Source organism: Tauraco erythrolophus, chromosome 16 (assembly GCF_009769465.1).
Source record: "Tauraco erythrolophus isolate bTauEry1 chromosome 16, bTauEry1.pri, whole genome shotgun sequence".
NCBI classification, from domain to species: Eukaryota; Metazoa; Chordata; class Aves; order Musophagiformes; family Musophagidae; genus Tauraco; species Tauraco erythrolophus.
The window spans coordinates 21,211,412-21,235,496 of record NC_141480.1 but is presented as its reverse complement, the minus strand read 5'-3'; the positions used below and the strand labels follow the sequence as shown (position 1 = coordinate 21,235,496).

Genomic DNA, 24,085 nt, shown 5'->3' with positions numbered 1-24,085 from the left:
AGAGACGGAGTGGCTTCCATCCGGCTGTGCAGGGGAGAGGGTGCTCCTGGCTGCCACCTCCGCCAGGCCAGACAGAGACGATTTGCCATGGCCATCCCCACTCTGCTTTGCAGGGCAGTGATCTCTTCTGCCTGATTTCATTCCACGGTGTGCTGGGGAAGACGAACGTGTTCCCTGAGGCCAGGGCACTGAGAGCCCCTGCTCCAGCTGGCGGGGCTGCCTGATGTTTGACGGTCACTGGACAACACTTCTTGACTGTAAACTGAGCATTTGGACATTCTGAATCTTCTTGCCAATCATTAACCTGCTCTCTCAGGGCAAATGCACTGCCATGCAGAGTGCCAGGACAGCACATAGGCACCAATTAAGTCTTTGGCAGGAGCGTAGGCAGTACAGACTGCTGGCCTTTCTGCTCTCTGCAACATCGGTGTGCTTCCTGCCACCGGCTCGCTGTGCAAACAGAGAGGAACGGAGTTAATGAGTAACCACAGCAGTGCATTCAGTGTGTCCTTTGCAAGGGTCATGTTTGGGAATTTCCTTTTCCTAGGATCTCAGGTGTGCTTACTATGTGCAGTGTTCTTCATTGACAATTTAGGGGCCGCATATGGTGTGGTCTTCAAATTCTCTTCATCCGCTAATTCCTTGGCTTCTTTATTACTTGTGTGCTAGCTCCCCTATTTTTAGAAGACCAATAAAATACTACAACAGTAATAATCCTAGAGCTATTTTTGTCCTGAACGATGCAGAAGTGGCTGAACTCACACAGGGAGCACCGAGTCCTCTTGGAGGCAACTCGTGGCAGCTGCTCTCCTGCTCACACGGTCCGAGATGAATGGCTTTGCAAGGAGATGACCTGGGAAGACGGTCCCATTTCCCCTTGGCAGTAGGGAAGGGGAGAAAAATGAATCAAGCTTGACCAAAACGCTGGTGGGTACATGACTCCTGTCATGAAAAGTTCCTTCTTGGCTGAGATGATGCGCAGCCTAAACCACGACAGATGAAGTGCCTGTTTCTTTTCCTCTGACTATACTGGAGGCCTCAGGGCCCGAGCTCACATTTAGATGTTGAACTCTGAGATGTCTAAATTACAGCAGATGAGGCCACCCTTCCCGTCCAGAATTTGCCAGGATCTTTGTGTAGGTCCGGCCAAGGGCCGATCTCCCTGTTTCCCATTGTAGTCTGGAGATTGGTGGTTTACTCATTGCTCCAAACTGCCCTCTGGGAGCATGCTTTTCTCTTGGCCAGAAAGGTATTTTGGAGGATCTTCTTCTGGCCAGGATGAAGGTCTCCTTGTGAATCCTATCCCCTAGAGCTCACAGACAACATATTCCCCATGGCTTATTCTTCCACTGGCACTACAGGAGACAATTAGTGCGCGGCTAAGTCATATGTACTGAGGGTCAGAAAAGACAATGAGGCAGATTTTCCCCTGGAGTAAAGAAATGTCAACAGAGTTGCACTGCAGTGAAATGATGGGATCTGTCAGTGACCCTGGCCCTTTCACTGAACAAACAGCCCGGGGCAGTGCCTTCCTCCAGAAGAATGGCCTCGTCTGGCAGCCAGGCACCCTTGTGAACGCACACGGTAGGGCTTTCCCAGGGGCTGGTGTCCCCAAGAAACATGCTGCCCAGAAGGACAGCGGGGGGCTTGATACAAAACTCCTGTGCACAACATGATTCCTCATATGCTACTTCTTGGTGTTTCTGTAAAAACACGCCTCAGCCCTCGAGTGAACCAAGTATCTGCCCTCTGGAGCAGCAGGAGGAAGAACACAAAGTTGAAAAACCAAGTTCCTGGGCAGTTTTGAGATATTTCAGTAGCACTTGAAGATAGTAAAATAGAATAGAAACAGACCGGTCATCTTTGTCTTTGTCATACGTGGATCCAGCAAGGACTAGATTCTTTTACATCCTCCAGTTCAGTTCTTCTAGTGCTTGGGCATTACTCGTGTGAATTAAAAGGCGCATGGCTAAAGTTGCGAAACAAGGCATCTCTCTGGCTGTTTCAGTGCTTCCTGGAAGAGGGAAATTCTTTTGGCTGTGGCTATGTGCCACGTTAAAACCAATCCTTGTCTGTGCCCTTCAACCCCCAAGTCTCTTACCTGACTATATACAGCACAGTGTGGAGAACAAGAGTAGCTACGCCATTGATCTGGGGTATGAAAAGCAAGAAAAAGCTCTTGATTTCTCAAGGGGATCTTACAATCCAGGAGAATTTCAACAAACTGTGACGGAAAATAAAAATAAGCTCCTTTGACAGAACAACAGTCCTGTGCATTAAAACAAAATAATCCTCTTTGGTTTCGCCTTGATGCTGATATGCTATAAATGCCAGCATTGCTTTTGATTCTGCTCGCATTCCTCTCCAGTTCCAGGTAAAAGACCAAATGTCTCTCATCCTGTTCTTGGAGACGAATCTGTCAAGTGTGTCCCCTTTTATTAGCCTTTTGTGTCACTAATAACTTAGGGATTTGTATCTTTGGGACTTAAAAACCTTTATCTGTTCACGAACATAGGTAGTATTCTAATGCTGTAGTGGATTTTTTCACTTGTGGCACATGGTGAAACCTGCTGTGCCTATGAGATTGCAATGCAGCCAATTATCATTAGAATATCTGTCCTCCAGCAGCTGAAGGCAGTGTGTTCATTAATGCTTCCAGCTCTGCACTGGCAGATAGCCTTAGCATGCTGGTGTGCGAGGGTGGTGTTTTCTACAGGGCATTGAGCTAGAGCCTCACTCTTCCAAGCTGCTTTCTACACGCGCTGCCTACCTTTTCCCTCTGCAGCAATAGCTACAAGCTTGTCACAGGGGTGGTTCACAAAACAAGTGGTGTATTCTGTCAATGAGGGTTGAGACAGCTGAGAGAAAGCAACGGCTGGGCTGTGCTGGGGGCAGTGTTTTTGGAGTTGTGTACAGTAGTACCAGGAGTCCACCTCACCCCTTGGCCAAGTGTTGCTATGCCTGCCTCTGTGGAGGAAGTGGGGAACATGGTCCTGGACTGGGAACTACAGCCCAACAGAGCCAACCCGCTTCATCAGGCGCCCATTGTACCTCCCTAGCAAGATGCAGAACCCAACTGACACCAGGCACAGCAGGCCCTGGAGGCCCTTAAATGCTCTGCTGTCTCTTGGGTGCTGCTTGACTCCTGGGGCGAGGACCACGATGCCCAGGACCATCACAGTTGCTCTAAGAGGCTTGAGAAAATTCAGAGAAGTGGATAGCACCAGGTTTGCACTGTTCTGAATCAGCCTGCTTGTTTAGGCACCTGTGTTGGAACATGTTGGCCCAAATAACTGGCTTTGTACAGTGGATTAGGGGAGACCTAGGCTTAGAGGGCTTCAAGAGATCTTTGCGTACTGTCAACATTCATTTAAAAATTGCTCCACATGGGACCTAAACTCATGCAATTGAACACTTGACCACATCCTGTAAAACAGGGCAGCGCCTGTATCCTGGGAGCTGTACCAAGTTGTCTCCAAGTGCTTTTAATTTACTAATATAACTAGTGAGATGTTCACGCTGTTTCCTTGCGCCGTGGCTCCCAGTAGAACAGCATGTCAGGGTGTTAAAAGGATGCCACTGTGCTTCTGTGAAGGACTTCTTACGGACGATGATTTGCACATCCCAAATAAAAGTCCTTCTCAGATGACACATGTAACATTGCAAATATGTCTGAAGCTAATGATTATTCTCCACATGAAAAGAATTTTATTTGCCTTCAGCGACATAGGCCACTGGGACCTCCTTCTACAGCTGGCAGTGTTCCCAAGTCTCTAAATAAAGCAACTGTATGACACAGACCTGAGATAAAAGCTTGGGGTAGAAAGCAGAGAGATGTTCTCATGAGAAGAGCACACAGGATGATTTTTGATAAGACGGCTAAAATGGAAGGAAATGTAGTAAAACAGAGGACCTGATGCGGGAGTCCCACTGTGGTCTCATGTGTGGTATACAGTGTGTGCTGAAGGCTTCTGTAGATCTCTGCTACACTAAGCAACAACAGGTTTTGCGTATGAGTCAGAGAGGCATCCCAGAAAATGAGACATCAGTCACAGCCAGTGGGAGAGGTGATGCTCGCCTTCCCCGTGGAGCTGCAGAGCTCTGCCGCGGAGCTGCTCCCTCTCCCATGGAGCACACAGCACAGGTCGTTAGGTGACACGGGCAATCATCATGTACATCGTCTTCTGCTCTTTCCAGGCACTTCTGGATGATCAGATGATTGTGTGCAGTTCAGCCCCACGTTTGTAGTACATCGGAGTCTGGGTGTTGGGAGGAGACAAAGTGCTTGCCCTGTTTGTTGGCCCACATAAAGTCAGGAGCTATCTGTCCAGATCAAACCACAGGGTTTTGATTTGCAGACTGGAAAGGGATGAGTGCCCCCTGACCTCGTGGGTGTTTGCATTTGAGTGTGTGGCACTACTGAATGCAGCTGGTGAAGCACCTCCTTGCTGAGGAAGGTGCAGAACATGCATCTCATCTCCACATCTCCTTCTCGCGGGCGGATCCCACTGCCCATCAGTAAAGTGGCTTTTCTCCAGTGCAGAAGGTCTGTATGCTGGGACGCTGGGACTCTTGGGCTCAACCCCTCACAAGACTTTCTATGAGAATGAGAGCAAGTGTCAGACATGGCAACACGCTAGGAACAGTGGGTTCAGAGGGAGGTGCTCATTTAGGAAATCATGGTGGTTGTAATTCCTGGGAAGGGTCTCATCTGAATCCTGACCAGGCTTGAGTGCCTAGTCAGCTTGTGAGGTCAGAGAGCCCATCCTCTCAAGAAGGGGTGACATAACGGGCAGTGTACCAGGGCCAGGAATGGTTATCAATTTGTGAGGATGGTTAGCAACTGAGTAAGAAATATCTGCTGTACTTTTCAACAGAAAGATTTCCAGACTGCAGTTCAACAAGGTGAAGCTGGAAGATGCTGGGGAGTACAGCTGCGAAGCAGAGAACGTTTTAGGAAAAGACATCGCGAAAGGCAGCCTGAATGTGAAAAGTGGTAAGTGAAGAAGCCAGCAAATGTCTTGAGCTGTCTGCCATTCAAGCAGAAAGCAGGAGGTTCTGCACATGATCTATCTTGTATTTTGCTTCATGCTTTCAGGATGTCGAGTAAAACAATCTTGGGAGATAAGAAAAATACAGCTTAGCATAAATGTTTATCTTTGTTATCTGCCACTGGCAATGTGGTTAATTTACATTTTAAATAAACTTACAGTCTATGTATTTTTTAAAAAAAAGAGGTAAGGAGGAAAGAAAGCTGGTGGGCTTCATGTTTTCTTTTTTTTAAAGAATTACTGAGAAGCAAAACTCACCAGAAGACGAATAATTAAACCATAGCTTTGCGATGAGTGAAGTTGCTTCTGGTTTTCATCCTAGAATGTGTGCTCCATCTCTTAGAGCTCAGCGGATGGAGTCTGAGGTTAGGTGGTTTTACTATTATCTTGGTCATAATAATTATATTGCTTAACACGATGGTTTGGATTCACCCTCCAGCTCAGAAAGTCCCTGCAGTGGTTGCCAGAAGCCGGGCGGGTGCGACGAGGGGAGGGATGACTCTGTACAAGCTCTGTTTCTTGAGCTCTTGCTCCTGCCATTCACGGTGGGCGCTGTGGGAGCCGGGCTCTGCACTCTGCAGCCCTTTGGTGTGGTCCAGTTGCTCTGCTGTTGTGTTCTTATTGGCACTAGTCAAATGTGAAGGAAGGTAGCTTTCTCCTGCTGCTTTCTGGCATTATTTTCTCTGTTAACCTCTGCCTCAGCAGTGTTTGCAGTCCTGAATCTTTTATTCTGCCAAGCTGCAATATCACATCGCCCCCTCCTCAGTTTCTCTGCCCGTACAAACCCCGTGCTTGCCAGGTCTGGAGAAAGGCCACCCGTGCTCAGGCCTCCATGCCTTCGTGCTTCACGCCTATGAAGTTAGCCCCACTGCTCTGCTGTGTTTTTTCTGACGAGGTCAGATAGGAAAGGTGTCCAGAGCAAGGCGACGGAGGCAGTGCCCTTCCTGTTTTCCTGGCTCACGCTCCGGCTGTCGCATCGCAGCGTAAACTGCTCCTGTTCTGCCTGGGAGCTGCATGTGCAGCCCCCTCCCCGTGTGCCACATGCAGGGGCAGCACGTGCCTGCCGTCGGAGCCCTGTCTGCCTCCTCCACCAGCAATCCCCTTGCACAAGAGAAAGAGTATGATTGAGCAACGCCTGCTGCAAGGCTCTGATCCTGCGCGGTGCGTATGGCACCAGGAGCACGCGCATCAGGTCTCTACCACTTCCAGCTGCCCCTTCCTGCACGCCGGGTCATGGCAGCGTTTTTCAGGGTTAACTTCCTCCACAGGAGGGCTTGCTGCCTGGCGAGGACAGGTGGTTGCTGTCTCTCAGGTCACAGGGAGTATGAGGACACACCTGAGCTGCCCGGAAAGGTGTTGAGACCTGAAAAGCAACCAAAGAGACCCAAAGATCTGGCCTGTACCTTTTCCTAGTGGGAGCGACAGGCTGCGTGGTGCTGCAGATCCGGCAGACCGCCCACCGTGCCCTGCCGCCGCCGTGCCTTGGTTAATCCATTCCTGAGCTGCCTTGCAAACCCACCTGTGGCTTGCTGCTCTCCCCGCGCGCACACCTCGCTGCTGCTCTTGGCAGGTCGCCTGGCAGAACAGCCGTTGCACACCCGTTGTAGTCCCTTGCAGAGGTAAGCAAGATGATGATGATCGCTGTAGGCTTTTGCAGCTCTGTCACCCCCTTTGCACTCTTTTTTCACTTACCCCTGGAGCTACCCAGAGCTGAGCAGCCTTCATCTGTGCCCAGGCACGTGCTGTCCTGGAGTCTCCCTCTTTCCTTACTGCTGGGCTTTCCTGGGACCTTGACAGCTTTCCTCACTTCTGCAAGCTCCCTTCTTCTGTGATATCTTTCAGTAGAAAACTCCTCAGGGCATCTGCTTGTCTCTGAATCCACACGTGTGCTGTCTTCTGTCCCTACCTGTGTTCTTCTCCAGGCTCCTTAGCACTGATCCTGTTGTGGCTGAGTCTCAACACAGTGCCATGTGAAGTTCTAGCAGTCTATAACAATTAATCAGACCACACGCGTGGGCTGGCCTCCCCTCAGAGCCATCCCCTCTTTTCCAGAAGCTCAGTCCAGGTATTGCTGTTTCTGTGTGTTCTGCTGCTTTATATTCTGCTTCTTCACTGTGGCCCTGTTGCGGGGAACCTGGTGCATCTGCCTGTCCTGGGCAGGCTGGCTGGGACTGACGCTCTGGGATCATCTGCTGGAAGCACACTCTCTGATCTGGCCCTTAGCAGTATTGTTGGAGGTCCTGTAATGTAACTGTGATACAGGGAGGTGAACCAGGACTGGGAAGAAGTCCTGAGCTAACGCCGCATCTTGTGGTACAGAGATCCAAGATCTGGGGACATCTCTGGGCGCCCCTGTAGAGAGGTGGCATTGCAAGAGGTGGCCTGAGCTGTTGAGGCTTGAGATGAGCATCGTGGAGGAGCGAGGTGTCCTCAGCCTACCACGCCGTTCCCCTCCGGGGCTGCAGAGGCTGCTGAGCCCACGTGAGTCCTGGTTGGCAGAGGAGATCACACATGAGACCGTCAGGCCCAGGGATGGGAGGGTCTGAGATTCAGTCTCTGCTGGTAGAAAAATCTCTCAGCTGATGAGGCAGCGTTGCGGTTGCAAAGTGCTCTCTGCTCTATTCCACAACCACTTTCTGATTTCTGCCAGTTTCAAGAGAGCACCTTTCCAGCCATGCAGGCCTGTTGCAAGTCACCGAAAATACCACACTGAAGAGAGATTTTCTTTCAAAAGAGAGTGGCTGCAATGCAGTGACCCCTTGTCACTTACAAAATGCCCATCAGCCAAACCCATCACCTCATCTCTCCTCTGCAACTCTGGTATTTCCACAAAACGCCCGGCTCAGAAAGAAATGCTTTCGCGCTGAAAAGCTCTGGGAGAGTGTCAGTTTCTGAGGAAATCCTTCTGGGCTTAGCCAAAACATATTGTGCTTTGGTGCTATTTTCAGATTTTGATTACTTTGAGGTAAATTAGATGCTTTCTTGGAAAAATGTCCCGTTTCCCAGTTCTCTTTATTGAGTAGTCTAATATCGGTATCACATGGGCATGAAGGCACAGCTGAGACGGGACTGTTTCAGGCTTTTTTTCCTCAGAAAGTTTCTGGACACCTCCTTAACTGACTCACCTCCACCTTGGCTAAACACTTCAGGAAAAAAAATCACACTTCTGTAAAAAATTATTTCTGCTTTTGCCTTTTTGTGGTGGTCTGACCCCCTATCTCTGACAGGGTGCTACAGGCACAGCGTAGGCTCCTGATGCCATCTCCTTTGTGCATCTAGAGGGTGGTGAGGGGCTTTGATCCCGAAGGGGCTGTTGCTGTCAGCAGGCTGGAGTGGGGCTGGTGACTGTGGACATCGGACTTTCCCAGTGTCCTGGTTTATAAAGAGGAGATCACACCTGTGCTCGACTCCTGTGTTGCCTTGGGTCATGACCTACGTCTGTTTCGTGCTCCTCCATCTCTTGTACGAGCATTACTTTGTGCTGCAGCACTGCACATGCCTGTGGGATGGAGGCTTTTCAGATGATCTCACCTTTTCTTAAATCCCACATTTTTCTCGCTCCCCTTTGCACTCTCGTGGCCGTCAGGGCCAAGAAACCTTCCCACGGTTTTGCTCGTCACCCGCCCAGTGAATCCTGAGCCATTTCTGCCTTTTTGTCACGACGGAGATCCTAGTGGCATGAGGCCCTTCGCAGAGAGGGGACCCACGTGCCCGGTGCCATCCCTGGCAGTGGCACTCGTTTATCTGCCTCTGTCACCCACTTGCCCATCTGAGCACACTCTAACCAGTACTAACACGGTGACAACCGCCCCAGCCTGCGCCACCCGGCAGCACCTGCTCTGCTCCTCCTACCTGCAGTAGCTAAGCCCACTCTTCTCTGCTCAAAATAGACATTTTGTTCACTACTTTCTTACCTTAATTTCCCCAGGAACAACGAAAGCACCACAAGTCTTACCAGCCTCAGAAACTAAAATAGTTGTTATGGAAGAAGAGTGTAAGTACATCTCCCCCCGCTCCCCCCATATAGCTTCTTTCCCCTTATTTGTTTTGTTTTTATGACACATTTTGCATAAATGCTTTATCACCTCCTGGAAACTTCTTTAATCACTACTTCTCTTTGATTTCTTCCAAAGTCACTGATCTTTCCCTAGATCTTTCAAAAAATATGATTTATATTGCTGGTGTCTATCTTAGAGAGGGAGAGGTTGATAACTATCGCAATGGTAAATTGAAAAACATGCTACTTAAAATTGCAACTGGATTTTAAGCATTCCCACCCAGGCAGTGTCAGCACGCTGGACAGCCCACCAGGATCTCATCCAAACAAGGAGGCACCCGGAGAGCCGAGGGCCAGGCGGTTATTTTGAGATCTGTGCTGTATTTCCATTCCAGCTGCTCAAGCCCAGAACTGACAGCCCAGCTGGCTGTACCTCTCTGTCGACAACTCCGCTTTGCAGATTTTATGGGGATGTTTCCTCCTTGGAAAGCTCAATCTTTTATGATTTTAAAGGAAATCTGATTGCAGCCACAACAGGGGTTGGCCAGGTATCCTTGAAAAGCTTCAAATCAGAAAACTGCACTTCAAATTTGCTCTTGTGTTGTTCTTAGCCTTGCACTGCACTGGGGACATCACGCTGAGATGCAGCACCGTTAATGCAATGACCTACCATCCTTCCCCAGGATTTTTCCTTTGCTTTCACCAGCATAGATCCATGCTACATAATTGCATCGCGCTAGATATGTGCTATTTTCACTAAAAGCCACATTTCGACAATGGAAAGGAAACTGGCAAAATGCCATGTGGCTTGCACAGAAGTTTCTCCTTCTGAAAAACTTCTTTCCTCTGTGGGAACATCAGCCTTGACTGTCTTTTTTTTTCTGTAATGTTGTGAAGAGATGGTAAACTCTCCAGAGTTTAAGTTGTAATTGACTTCTTCCTTCACATTCCTTTTTTATGATCTTTCTCAATTTTTAGCTAAATAACATGTATTCCTCCTGATTTTTATGGCTACTGATGATCTATTGTAGAATTGCATATGTGTATAACATATGGGGAGGTAACGAAGATGTTATGAGTATCTCATTCTTGTAAAATTCTTGCATTTCTTTTAAATATCTGTGTTCAAAAGCTTGCCTGGCACCTGTAGGTTGTCCCACCTCCCATTGTTTCACTAGAAGGTTGTAAATGATCCACTGGATTTTAAACAGTGTTGAGAAACAGCATGCAAACTTGGTGGCTGCTGCAGTTGCCTGGGAAAGGAGAGACTGCCTCGCACAGGCAGCTTGGTCACGGCATGTGGTCACTTCTGCTTGGCCCGTGGTGCGAGGCAGGCATCTTACCAGGTAGGCTGGGCAAGGGTGTTAGACCCTACACCTCAAGAAACTCACTGTTTTCTCCCCATGGCCCAGACAATCCCTATGGGCAAGGGGATAAAACCCCATCACTCCGTGTAGCCCCATGCACCTCACCCCCTGTAGCCCTGTTTCTCCTGGTGTATACGTGTTTAACTAGTGTTTTTCCTGAAGGCCCCAGTTCCTTCCTGGATGGTTTGGTCTTCCTCTCTACCCTTGCCTTGGGAGAAGGAGCAGGATATCACATATTTCCCCCTTGGAGCACTGTTAAAGCCTTTCTTACCACCCCTAACCATAGTCACTAGCAAATTCTGCCACATCCTGAGTCACCCCTGCCTTCCTCCTCCTCTTCTCCAGTGGCCATAGACCTCGAGGCACTGCTGCATCCTTGACACAAGGCAGGTTTACACACCAGAGAGCGCTCCAAATTCAGCCCAGGTCTCCAAGGTGTTCTGTCTCCGTTCTTGGGTAACTTTTTTCTCTGGAAGCATATTTTTGTCCCACTGCTTTCCATCTCAGCACCTTCCCATGCCCAGCTGGCACCTGACATGAGGTTGCAGAGTGCAAGAAGGCAGATTGGTACCATAGGTTCTTGGAAACATCTGCATTGTTATGATAATGCACATGAAATATCTTCCCAAGCTGCCATTCCCCTTGCCTATGTGCTGGCTGGAGCAAGACCTCTGGTTCCCTTTGAGAGAGGCACTGTTTGGTATGGGCCTCACAGATCTCATGACAGTACAGAAAAACCCAAGGATCTCATGGTGTTTCTGGTGTAGAGACAACACTGATACCAATCTGTATCTGTGACCAAAGACAGCACACTTGGGAGATCTAGGATCTGCCAGTGCTGCATGTTGAGAGCTGTCTGGATTCAAATCTACCCTTCATCCTTGTCCAGATGCAATCTTATACTCAGGTTGAGTACACGGACCTGCCAGACAGAGAGCAGGGTTTCCTTATGCCCCCACTACATGGTACGTGCATGGCATGGGTTACCACTCAGCCTCATTCAGTGGTGTGGACATCTTCGTATGAGCTAGAGGCATTTAGCAGATGTAACAAGCTGGACCATGGAGTGTAATGAGTGCTAGCCTGGTCATAGGGGTGTAGTGTTGATATTAACACCAGCTTCGGTCCACATAGTCAAGCTTGATTCTGAGGGCCAGATTCAGAGAGGAAATCTGGTGTCTGGGAAAGCCTTTCCGTGATGTTGCATGTTCTGTCATGGTACCATGGTCTTACACCTTCCTCTGAGTGTATGCTTCTGTTTGAGCATTGTCAGTGCAGTCCTTGAAAGAGAAGACATGCCTTCTACTGTTATCAAGAAGTCTTCCCATTGAGCCCAGTAAGCACGAGATAGTTGCAGTAGCCTTGTCCATAGTGAAAAAGTGTTAAATAAGAGATGTTGTCTTGTGTTTGTCGCAGGCTAAGATTGTGGAGTTGGGTGGTCACAGTGACTCAGCTCACAGGCAGGAACTTGCCGGGATGGGGTAACTTGTTCACGTGCCCTAATACAGAGAGAAAGGTCCTTTATGCTCATTTCGACATCCAGAGAACTCAAAATGGTAATGTGATCCTGTCGCTGTGCAGCTCGAAGCAGCTAAACAGGGTTTGGGAATCTGTGGCTACAGACCTGCTTGGTAAACAGAATAGGAATCAGCGTCAAAGTTTAGAAACATTTTGATTGAGGCAAAAATGAAAGAAGGTTCAGAGCAATCTGTAGAGCATTCTGAGGTGGAAGGTTTATGCAGAACAAAGATACTAAAATCTTAACAAAGTTTCATTTTTAAAAGGTAGGATAATGTTTAAAATCTCTGGAAAGGTCATGTGATCTCTTTTGCTTGTTTTCTGCTGTTGAACTCTCCTCTGGTTTATTTCTTCGACTTCAACAAACAGGTAAAGTCTTGAGGTTGAAAAGAGAATAGAGACTGGGTGGAGGAACCGTGGTTTGGATACTGTCAGATACGGTAGGATCTGCCAGTGATGAGCAGATGCTCTAAACCAACATGTGGATCATTGCAACTGCTCACCTGGACCTGGCTCATGCCCTTTGTCTGTGTCACCGTCTAGCTAACCGGGTTGAGTACCTTGACTTTAGCAGCCCATGTAGGCTGGCAGTGCTGGCTGGGCTGTCTAGTCTCACTCCATGAGTGCTCTGCAGCAGGGAGAGGTTAGAGATGAGATGAGATGAGAAGATGAAAGAGGGAGAAAAAGCAGAAGAAACAGTGCTGAGTTGTGCTGGGAATATGAGGATTGGAGGATAATGTGAGGCACCTGAATGAAAGCTGGGCTCTCTGGATTGATTTTTGGGGCCTTTATTTCAGCTGCTGAGGATCACAAGCCCTCCCTGAAGTCCCTTGAGAGATCCCTGTGGGAGGGTGGGTGAAATAGCCCTTCCTTCTCCAATTAAGTCTAACTCTCCACACACCAGTCATTGGACTAAGCTTATAGACTCATTGGTTTAGACTCATTCAGACTCTCCCTCCTCCATTTAATACCTTCCCCAATGCTTAGCATGGCTGGATGTTGGAAATGGTTTCCTTACTTTCTGTCTCCCAGGTGAGATAGGCCTGGTGGGCTTGCATGGCTGCAATGGCTCAGTGATGCCTTTACTGTGATGTGGTTTGTAAATCACATCTAGTCGAATCAAAGCTTCAGCATATACGACAGTAAGATGTGCCATGTAATTAAGGTTCAGCCAATTCCCTCAAATCCAGTCTGGCATGGCCTTTACTGGGTGACCATGGCAGACCTGCACATTAATTGACTGGCTGATCTCTGGTCACTCCAGTTTGAAGGCACTGTGCTCTCCTGGAGCCAGCAATGCTACAAGCGTGAGTGTGGTGCTGTTGGTTTGGAGTTGAAGGGTGTCCAGCCAGCTCAGAGCACGGGTAGAGCAGACAGAAGTCAATCCACCAAGGGCCATGCGGACAGACCAGTTTTCAATATTAGACTAAAAATAAGTCCTGGTGTGGCCTTTGCTCAGATAACTTAAAACCCACAACTGGAGGTGTGGTTGGTAATTGAGTGAGCCTGCACGCACACAGGCATGGCACCTTGAGGTGTACGTGCTGGCGGTCTCGCCGTCGGTCTGCGGAGAGAGCTGTGTTGTGCTTGTCTGCCATCAGGTCCCAGTCCTTGCTTATTTTGCACACTGTGTATTTTTTAAGTAGCCATCACATCTGCTGCTCTAGGTGCGATGTAAAAACTGGCCATTCTGGCTCTAAAGGCAAAGATGGGCAGTATGGAGTGGAGCGTGGGGTGGAAGCTGATATGCCCTGCACGAACTGAGGCTGTAAGCCCAGCCTTCGGAGCAGGAGGCTGTGTACCAGGAGATCTGCTCTGTCTGACTCCATCGTGTGATCCTGGCACGTTGCTTCAGTTACTGGGCTTCAGCTGTCCCGCCTGCAAAGCATTCATGCTGGCACTGGCCCTGCAAAAGGCTTCTCAGGTTGTTGAACAAATCCCTGCATTGAAGTATCACGTTGCTGCTATTACAATTGATGATGGGGATTTGGGAAAATAAAACGCTGCAGTGCTAACACGTGCATTCTGGGACCCTGTGGTAGAGAAAAGCGTAGGAAAGGCTCCTTCATAAAGCTGGAGAGGTCAGTCTGAAGGAGCAACCAGAAGCTTTATAGTGACACGAGACTTTGCCGCTGCAATAGCTACCTGTCCTATGGAAACAGGCAGTCCCTTGCCTCTCAAAAACCTTTATACTTGCTCCTCAGTGATACACCTGGACAGTGCAGATGTGAGACATGGGGAGTGCTGCCTGTGTTGTTTGGATCAGCAGTATCTGCTGCTCCAAGATGAGCATCCTCCAGTCTGGCATTCATATTTTGGGATGAACTTCTAGTTTGCAGCTATCGATTCTCATGATCCCCTCAGGAACTGGGAATATAATTCCAGCAGGATCTGTTTCAATATAGTGCAGGGGTAAATATTGGGTCATTTCCAAATGGATAGCAACACAGGAGCAGAATTTTTATGAGCTCCAGAGTCCCCAGTCTGTTGCCAGGCAAGCTCCAGTCTGCACAGGCCCTTCTGATTTTATGTACCGATAGCAGCAGTGAGCATCCAGCCTCTGCTCAGGTTTGTTAAGAGAAGACAGTGTCGTACCAGACATATGGAAATCTGCCACAGAGAAGATGGTTAAGATCAACAGCCCCTCAGTGTGTTAATCAGTGTAAATCAGGGATTTAGTGCGGCTCGCGCCAGGGTTACAGTGCTGCGACTGAGGAGCAGCTTGGCCAGACACCTTCTCGTCCGTGTTCTTCTTGACAAGCAGTTGGATGAACTCGATTGAGAGGAACCTCGGCCATTCTGTGTTTCATCAGTAAGTACAGGAGGCATATACAGAGCAGGCCATTTGTATACACTCTCCAACCAGCTGAGTTCGTCTGTCTAACAGAATGTCTAAATATTGAGAGAATAAAGTGTCTGTACTCTATGAACCCACCAGTCAAAGCTATTTATAAAAAAAAAAAAAAAAAAAAAAAAGGAGCAGCGAAGCTGTCGCTGTCTCCCTGCTCTCCTCGACAGTAGCTGTAGTTTGTGAAAAATTAACTACAATTTTTAGTCCAACTTGCATTAATTAACTCTTTACAGGGGGAGTATTTCACCAGATTTCTGAGAACAGGCTGGTGAGCTGCCTGCAAAGGTTGAATGACGTGCATGGTAGGAATTGTGTAACAATCCCTGCACAATCATTAATGGCCTTTCTGTGTAGATGGATTGGGTGAAGGGAAGTCCACATGGCAATGCCAGTGCCCGTGGCTTTCCTCTCTGTTGGCCTGCCACTGATGTCAGTCCCGAATCACCTAGGCGTGCCGTGCAAAGCAGACGCTGTGGATTACTACAGTGCTCTGAATCCCTCATGTGCTTATGCTGCACTGTCCTCACTGGCTGGGACAGCCGTGATAAAACGTGGCTTCAGATCCTTCACAATCACATCCATCAAGAGGCAGTCCCCTTTGCCTCGTCCTCGCCTCCTTATTCCCTTCTGCTTTATTCTCAGCCCTGGGACTGAGACGAGCTGGAGATCTGACTTGCTGATGGGTGAGCTGCTCCAGGCCTCCTTCCACCTTGCAGGAGATTTGTGGCCAGTTTCCCCGTGTGCTTGCAGAGGCCCCTTGTTCAGGGACACCTTGCTTACTTCCACTGGTCTAATTTAAACCATTTCTTTTCTGTAGCTTGCCCCGTGCACAGTCCCTGTTTCCTGCTCTTAATTTGTTGAAGTACTTGGGGAGGCCGTTGGTTCATGACTGATGTTACTGCACAAATCCCCTCATCATCTCCCACTACCCTCACGTGAGTCCTTTTCCACCTAGATTGCAGCTAGCACCCAAAAAATGCTCCCTTGCTTATGCAGAAATTAATTATCTCAGTTATTTTACAACTTTCTAAGTCATTTGGCATAGATAGAGCTGCGTTGGAGGCTGAATGAAGGATTTATTCTACCACATCAGCCAACAGGGAGTAAAATCTGCCTGGTAGCATGTGGCAGTTAAGGTACAATAGCTGTGGCACGTCATTTCTGGACCACCAGGCACACCTGAGTGGTGTTTGGAGTGGAGGTGAATGAACATGCGTGACTGCAAATAAGCTATACATGAAGCTCGCTTTGCCAACATCGATCATTGAACTGCAGATGACTCAGGGCCAAGTAGATATCTGTTAAGGTATTTCCAGTGGCCCAGGCTGATGGGGGAATACAGCTCAACCTGAAGTAACTGGATGGAGTCACTTGTGAAACTGGGAATTATCCTGCTAGTGTGGTGGAAGCCCACTGAAATCCCTCTTGGCCTCATGCATCAAGGCGTTTGTCTGTGATCTGCAGCCACATGGTGTCAAAGGGGACCATATTTCAACCGAGGCCCAGTTAGCATTTCCTAAGTGAGAGGTTTCACTTCCCTCAGCTGCTCTCTGAATTGACAAGTCTTTCCATCCTTGCTCCCAAACTAGTTGCAGCTCCTGCTCTCATGAACATGAAGTCCCAGCTAGAGCAACATCCCAGAGCAACCAGGCACCTCTTTGAGAGGCTCTGGACTCCATGTTACTATGCAGGAGATTTCAGGGTTATAATAGATAAAGATCTGTATTCAGTACAGCAAAACTCAAAATGAATATTAGGAATTACTATGAATGGAATAGAGAACAAACCAGAGTGGTGTAAATATCACGTGTGCAGGATGGTCTCGCCATCTCCAAAGGGAAAAAAAGAACCAGAGATGGCACAAAAAAGGACTGCAGCCACGTCAACCTCTGTATAAGAAGCTACTAAAGAGATAATTGCTTTCCAGCTGGGGAAGGAGATGCTGACTGTGCCTGTAAAGCCACAGGTAGCACAGGACAAATGAGTGGGGATGATCACTATTTTCTCTAATACAAGATCCAGGAAGGGGCAGGTTTAAAAGAAGTAAATGGAAATGTGTCTTTGCACACTGTGTACATAACATGGGAGTTTTTGTCACAAATTCTGTCAACACTACAAGATTAGATGTGTTCAAACTAGGCACATTCCTGGAAGAGAAATCTATCTAAGGCTGGTAAATGTAAAGACACTGCAACTGTCTCTGCTCATCCTAAATTTTCAGAGGAAAACTATCATTGCATGCTTGTGCTCATCTTCTTTAAGCATTGCCTACTGGCCACTGTCAGAGACAAGACAGGGCTTTGGTTTGACCAGTACTGCTCAACTTATATTCTTAAAATATCCTGTATTTCATGACACTCTCTTCTCAACAGGGAACTGGGTTGACTGCCTCCCTCTGTAGCCTTTGCTACATCTCTGCTGCTGACAAATGTACCGTAGTAATATGGCTCTGTGATTCAGTTCTAAAACACTTTGTGCTTCTTCGGGAGAAAAGGCACAGTACTTGCAGAAAATAGGATTTAAAAGGTAATGATGTTAACAAGATGCTTCCAGGAGAACTGATCAGCCACGTACTTTTCTGACAGGCATAGCTCTGTTGACAGCTCTCTTTCTGGAAATGCACAACATGCACATCCCAAGCCTCATTCATGTCAGTCTCTTTTTTATTTGTTAAAAGGAAGAAAATTGTTTACATGGGATGAGAATCCCATGCAATCTTTAGCTGGTGTAGCACTGTGATCCACTCTGGTGTCACAACATCACACAGCACTTTGTCTTCCTATCCACCTTTTCTGGTGGAAAGGGTACTTATTACCTGAGATGTTTTCTGTGAGGAAGTTCCTGGGATCTGTTTTTATTTCTCCCTCTCTGCTCCTCCCTTACTGTGGGAAGGCTTGCGCCACAATCCTTTCCTGTGGGATTTATGACGTGAGACTTTGCCAGATGGATCATTTTGCTTGCTAGCAACTGGTACATTTGATGGTTGCAGGGATGATGGCTTCCTGTAGGCTATGCTTGTTCTTCATCCATGTGCCTTTGAAATTGCATCAGTTCTTTGGCTCATGACGTTTCGGTGCTCCCTGATCTGACAGCACGCTTGCAGCTTAGACAGAGACCCGTTCATGGTGCAGTTCTAAGGTACTTCGGTAAAAGCCTGTAAGCACTCCCGACCAAAGGCAGCTTTCAGCAGCTCCCATGCTGCGTGCTGACCAGGTGGCACTTGGGGACTCTTCACAGGGACAGTGGCCATCTTCTGTGCACCTGCTCCCCTACAATTTTCACATTTCTCTGGCAGGCCCTCGCTTGCTCTGCCACTGCTTCTGCCTTCACAAGACTGGCCCAACCAGCCCCGAGAGAGCTGCAGAGCACAGCTGGCAACTCTTACTAGCCCAGGAGCCTGCACAACCTGCAGCTTGCCATGCACATGCACAGTGAAGCCCGTGCTCAGTCTGTCTCTGACTGCGTTTTGGGTCAGAGCTGCATGCTGCCAGGCTAGGTTTTACTTTCATGCCCGTTTTTAAAATGGCATTTTGGTTTTAAGGCTTGGTTTAAGTGGCTGGATCAAGCAATAGCTAAAGGAGAGGCTTTGCAAAGAAAGTCCAGATGCTATCACACACAGTTAGAGCTCCTCTGTCCTGAACCTGCAGCTCTCCAGTGGCCTTAGAAGAAATGTGCTACTATCTTGTAAAGGTATAAATTATACAGACTTGTTGCAAAGCCATTGCGATGGCTTTGGCTGCCAGTTCCCATTAATATTTGAGGTTTTGTTGCAAGGACTTCTTTGGTGGCTTGGTCAAATCATCGTCTGTCCTAAACCCCAGTGTACACTCTAGTATGAGTAGACTGCTCTGCACATTTGCCTCCGAGCTGGTTGGCACCGCGTGCCCTAAGAGAGAAGCAGCTATTTGCTGTCCCAGGGCCATGTGCATTTTCAGTCCTTGCTGAAGTATTTGCTGTGTCTGGTTTGCAGAGCACTTTGGGACAACTTGCTCTGCCCTGGATAGCTGTGAAAAGACAACCCCAGAGGCGACAGTTATTCAAGGCAAAGCATAGAAATAGCTCTGCTTAGTGCACAGTGGAAGGCATTGACATCCCAATGGGAACGGAAGACAATGGGGTTCAACAATGCCTTGGTTCAAGCAAAACGAACAGTGAGCTTGGCTCTGCCGTGAGCTGCGTGCAGGTAACAGCACGGGCTGGTCCTGCTGTGCGCAGCTGGATGAGCAAACTCCTCGCTCAGGGCGGCACTGGCCTCATGAAGTCAGAGGTAGCCCTAAAAGCCAGAGAGCCAGAGCTCGTTCGGTTGCTCCTATGCCGGGCATCATCCCGATGTGAGAGGCTCCGCAGGCTGCTGGGAGCCTGCTCACGAGAGCCCGGATGCGCCCGGCAGGCGCTGGGCTGGAGCTGGATGGTGAGAACGGAGACCTTGGCTCTGGCGGTGTGGGCTGCAGCAGGGCAGGCAGCCACAGCAGCCTCTGAGCCTGCGGCAGAGGGAGGGACGCGGGGGCTGCCCGAGGTGTGGGGACCGGTCCCGTCTCCCTCCGGGCAGGCGCTGGCATGCCTCGCTGCTTCTCCCGTGGTTCTGAGTAGCTCCTGCCTGAGGCTCTGGCTCCAGCCCTCTGCCTCGGCTGCCATGTCGGTGAGGTGTGCGTTCCTTAGCGACTGGTCTGAAGTCACTGACCTCTCCACAGGGTTCGTTCATGCTTTGGAAAACAGGATTGAGGAGGGTACCTCCTCAGAAGCCTCTAGTACAGCACTGGATCGTAGGCAGTAGCCACACTGCTGGAGGTGTAACTATGTTAGGGTATAAGCAAGGTGGATAGTCCAGGAAGAGGGACTGTCTTTAATGAAATTAATTATTCACTTGGAAAAAGCAGATGCTCTTGAGTGCCCGGCCCTTCTATCAGTTCTGTGGAGATGAGTCTGCATTTCTCAAAGCTGGTCTGCTTTTGTCGCTTGCATCAGTTGCTGCAACAAAAGGTTTTCCCTTCCTAGAAGCCTTTGTCTTGCCTACGGAGACTCTCTGTTTTGGGCTGTAAGTTCGTCTGAGTCATTCAGAGACAGGAATTGCAGTGAAATTCTGCAGAGTACCGTCAGTTTTGTTTGCACCTTATATGGCTGGAAAGCTTTCCTCAGAAATTTGAATTTGGAAAAGGCACCCATATCCCAGGAACCTTGAGTCACGCTGGCTGCCTCCCTCTTAGCATGGACTGGGGCTGAGTGTCTTCTACTGCTGAATTTCTGCTTGATCTCTTGAGACAGTCCTGTTGGGGCACAACAGAGAAATTTTCAGAAATGGGAGAGGGAGAGATGGAGCTATTCTTGCTTGCACTGGACCTGTTCCAGGGTCAATGAGGGCTCTGAAAACTTATTTCCTCCCAGAGACATGGAGCAATGAAATGTCCCCTGCAGTTATCTCTGGACCTTGGTCCAGTATCATGATGCGAATCAGGTCTCCACCTTTGTGACTCTGCGGCACGTGTTCTTCCTAACCTCCTGCCGGCCTGCTGGTGCAGGGTTGCATGCATGTGTAAGGGCAGGGCAAGGAGAGGTGGGAAAGGGGTGCTTTTCCCTACAGCTTGCCAAAAAGATGATCTTGTCCTGACATGCTGGCTGCTTAGAGGAAGGCGTGTCCTCAGCTCCCCACTCACTTGGCTGCTTTTGCTGGGAAAGGAAAGGTCAAGTCGCAGCCCCAGGACCTGGAGAGGTGAAGGTGGGTCTAAAGGCACAGGCTGAGATTTGTAGCTCTGGGATTTTTACCTTGGCAAACCAACTAGTTGAAAATCATCTAAAAAAACAGAATTGCCCAACAAAGGAAGTAACAATATATCCTTTTTGTGTGTGTTTTTTTTCCCCCTGCAGTAACCACAACTCTCTCCTCCTGGTCCGGGCACGCTAGAAAATGCAACGAAACAGCCAAGTCCTATTGTGTCAATGGTGGGGTATGCTACTACATCGAGGGGATTAATCAGCTGTCTTGCAAGTAAGTGAGTGTAGTTCTTGTGTCAATATGGAAATTACTTGGCGGGGGAAGAGAAGACCTCTGTGCAACTGCAGGAAGAGGGGTGGCTCTGGAATTCTCCTGGCAATTGCAGATTGAGCTATGCAGGTTCAGAAAGGGAAACTAGAGGCGCGGGGCTGGGGGAGGAGGGTTCATATCTTCTTTTTTGTGTGAGTGCAACTCTTCCTGACTCTTCCTCTAGGAATACGTTTGCCCTGGCTGTTTCCTTTCCCTTTCTCCTCCGCAGCTTCAGGGAAAGTCGAGTCCCTCCTGTTCTCCCTGAGCTCGGTCAAAGCTCCGTGTCCCCCACTGACGTGTCCTCCCCTCTGAGCAGGGGGTCTTTCCCCAGTGCACAGCCACCCCCCCGAGGGGGTCCCTTGCTGACACCTTCCTCTTAACCTCTCCTGTCTGCACCTCCTGGGCCCAGAAGCGCGTTTCGCACACAGCGGTTGACCACTCTGTGCCACTTTGTGGCAGGCTGTGGGTTGTTTATTTCTCTCCTTCAGATGTTAAAACCTGCAAAAGCAACCAGGGAGACGTACTGAGTTATCCTTAAAATGAAATTTCTTGAAGTGGTTAAAGTGGGACTGCATAGTCCAAGGGACATGGAATGGGATGTGAGACCTTTTCACCTCTGGTTCAAACCTCTCACAGCTAGCAAGCCCAATAGCATCTGACAGCTCGTTGTCCAAGCCTAATGAGCACTGTGAATGAAAAGTGCAGTCTGATTGCCAGCGCTGGAGATGATGTAGGTACCCAAAGCATGCTTGTTCCTGTCCCTGGTTCCTGCAGAGTGGGCATGAGGTGGTGCCCTGGGCATGCATCGGCTGAGCAGATGCGGCCAGAGTCTGAGCTCACCTGGTGATCCAGACGTCACTGTGCCCAGCTTGGAGAAGCCCAGAGCTGACTGTTTTCTCCCTGCGTGGCCCAGAGGCCTCCCCGTGGAGACACACAACCAAAGGTAGTACATCTGTGGATCTCAGCCTAGTCCCACTGCCACTGCGTGGTGTGATGCCCACAGGACAGCTCAGCAGCTCAGGCCTTGAAGGACGCATCTGAATAGAACCGTCAGCACTCCTGGAAGGGTTGTGAGCTGGGTTATGCTCAGCACAACTCCTCCCTTCTCCCAGTACTCCCTTGTTTTGGCAGTTAGCAGTAGGAAAGGCCATGTGGAAATGCATCCTGCTGAGCTCCTGTGCTCTCACTTTCCAACCCAGGATCAGCTGTGGTGGGAAGGACATGGGATGAACAGCATATTCCAGTTCTCACAGGCTTGGCCCTTCAGACATGAAAAGAGAAGGGCTGGACAGAAACCGGATGCTGTGGACCTCCACGTTTCCCATGTCTGTGAAGTGAGAGCAGCCCTTGTACAGCATAGACCTATGCTTTAGGGTAGTTGTCTCTACTATCGGCTTCTTCGTGGCACTGTAAGTTCACCCAGCCAGTGTTCACCATAGGAAACATGAGGGAAGCCCCAGATGATTAATCAAAGACACAGCCACTATTCTGTTGTAGCTGTAGCCCCAGGAAGCCCTAGCAGTTCCAGTCTTTCCATGCTCAACCCTTGGAGCCTGGAGGAGTGTATGAATATATACATATATGTAGGTATATGTGTATAGGCAATGTGGTGGTGCCAAAAGCATAGATCTCAAGGCTATTTCTTTTGGGAAGAGCCTGAATTTAGATCAAGCCTTTTCAAATCAGACCGATTTGTAATTACAGCAAGAGTTCCCTGAACCTCTGCAGCTATACTAGTAAGGCTCCTTTTTTCCTAGTGAAGGATACACATGGTGGTTATCAAGTGTCTTCAGCAGATGGACCATTTTAATCAAAGCAATTCTAGCCTTGCAAAGAAACAGTCTACCTTCAAACCAGGCTGCTACGATAGCTGAGGAACAGAGGGGAAGCTCGGTGATGGATTTCATAAAGATTTTATGTGCCATACAAAACAGATCTAATTATTTCATATCATTTGAAAGCCTTAATTCCTTACTTTCAGATGGTAAAATGATTTCCTTTTTCTGATGAGTCCCAAGATACCAATTGCTAAAACCAAATGGGACTTGGATGGGGGTGTGTGGGAGGGCAGCAAACCATTAACCAAAAGGAGGTGCTTTGAAGGTCTGCACTGTCGCTGCTCATCTGCCAGAAGAGACAGTTCTGTGTTGACAGGAACCCAGGGGCCCCAAGTGCCTTCCACACAATACAGTCATTTCTGATCTTACTGCTTGAGGACATATCTGCATGTTCATTCTCTTTGGGTGTTTTTGTCATTAAATCATAGACTGAAGATAAGAAATCCTGGCTTTTGAAGAGGTATAATTTAGAGTTTCTGAACTCCGGAGGCCAATCGTTAGTTATCGAGGAATGCAGAAGCATTTGAACTGAACGTATGAACATGGTATTTCCCATAAAATGGCTTTCCCAATAACACGGACGATTCTTGGGGAAGGCTGATGATGGATAAACAGACTTCACATTTGCCTGCCTGCAAATTAGCAAAATACTCAAATGTTTCACAGCTTCCTGGTTGCACCAAGACAGGAGATCTGCCACTGTCATTTGTGAAAGAGGCAATGATACGGATTTGGAAGAGAAACTGGAGGAGGCGAAGAAGCATTTCTGAACTTTGTTGCGTGGGAGCCAGCCTTGGTCCTCCAGCCACACCATCCCTCTGAGACATGAGCATGGAGGAGATCGATAGATCCTTCTGCACACAACCTCCTCAAATGCCTTGAAGATAAACAAGAGATGCGTGAGCATCTTAAGCCAGGAACAACACGAGTCCGTACCCTCTTTGCTACTCTCATTAGAGTCAGCAAGGCCTTGGGCAGTCTTCTGGCACCGTGTGCCAGCTGGCAGTCCTCCTTCACCAAGTGAGAGGAGATTGTTGCACCCTGGCACCAGTGTGATGTTACCAGCTATCAGAAAACAGGATTTTAGAGCGTTCTTGTTCACTACCTGCCACCATCCTGTAATCAGCTTCCAGGAGTGGATTTCACTGTTTGCAGCTGTCCACAAGCACAGGAGATCCTTCTTGTAGATGTTACCCCTGGTATGCTGGAGCAAAAAAAGCAGCTGGCTTCTCAAATTATTCCTTCTCCTGAAGTGGCCCATACTTGATTTGTTACAGATATCACCTAAATTGACAGCTGGCCTTTTATTTTTATTTCTTAACAGGCTTCCCAGAAATGTGTTCCTCCTGATTTTTTAAATTCTGGGAAACGAACTGTTTGCCTTTAAACCCTTCTTCTCCATCCCTTTTCAATACACTTCAGCTAGACCTTGGACAATGTGTTT

General features: G+C 48.6%; 1 protein-coding gene across 1 annotated transcript in view; it reads left to right on the top strand.

Annotated features, from left to right (window-relative positions):
* Positions 1-24,085, top strand: part of NRG2 (neuregulin 2) — a 178,167-nt gene that overhangs the window by 121,587 nt on the left and 32,495 nt on the right. Inside the window, exons 3-5 of the mRNA XM_086621447.1 lie at positions 4,878-4,996; positions 8,980-9,045; positions 20,647-20,767. Coding sequence (XP_086477573.1) covers positions 4,878-4,996; positions 8,980-9,045; positions 20,647-20,767 — 306 coding nt within the window. The remainder of the gene's footprint in view (positions 1-4,877; positions 4,997-8,979; positions 9,046-20,646; positions 20,768-24,085) is intronic.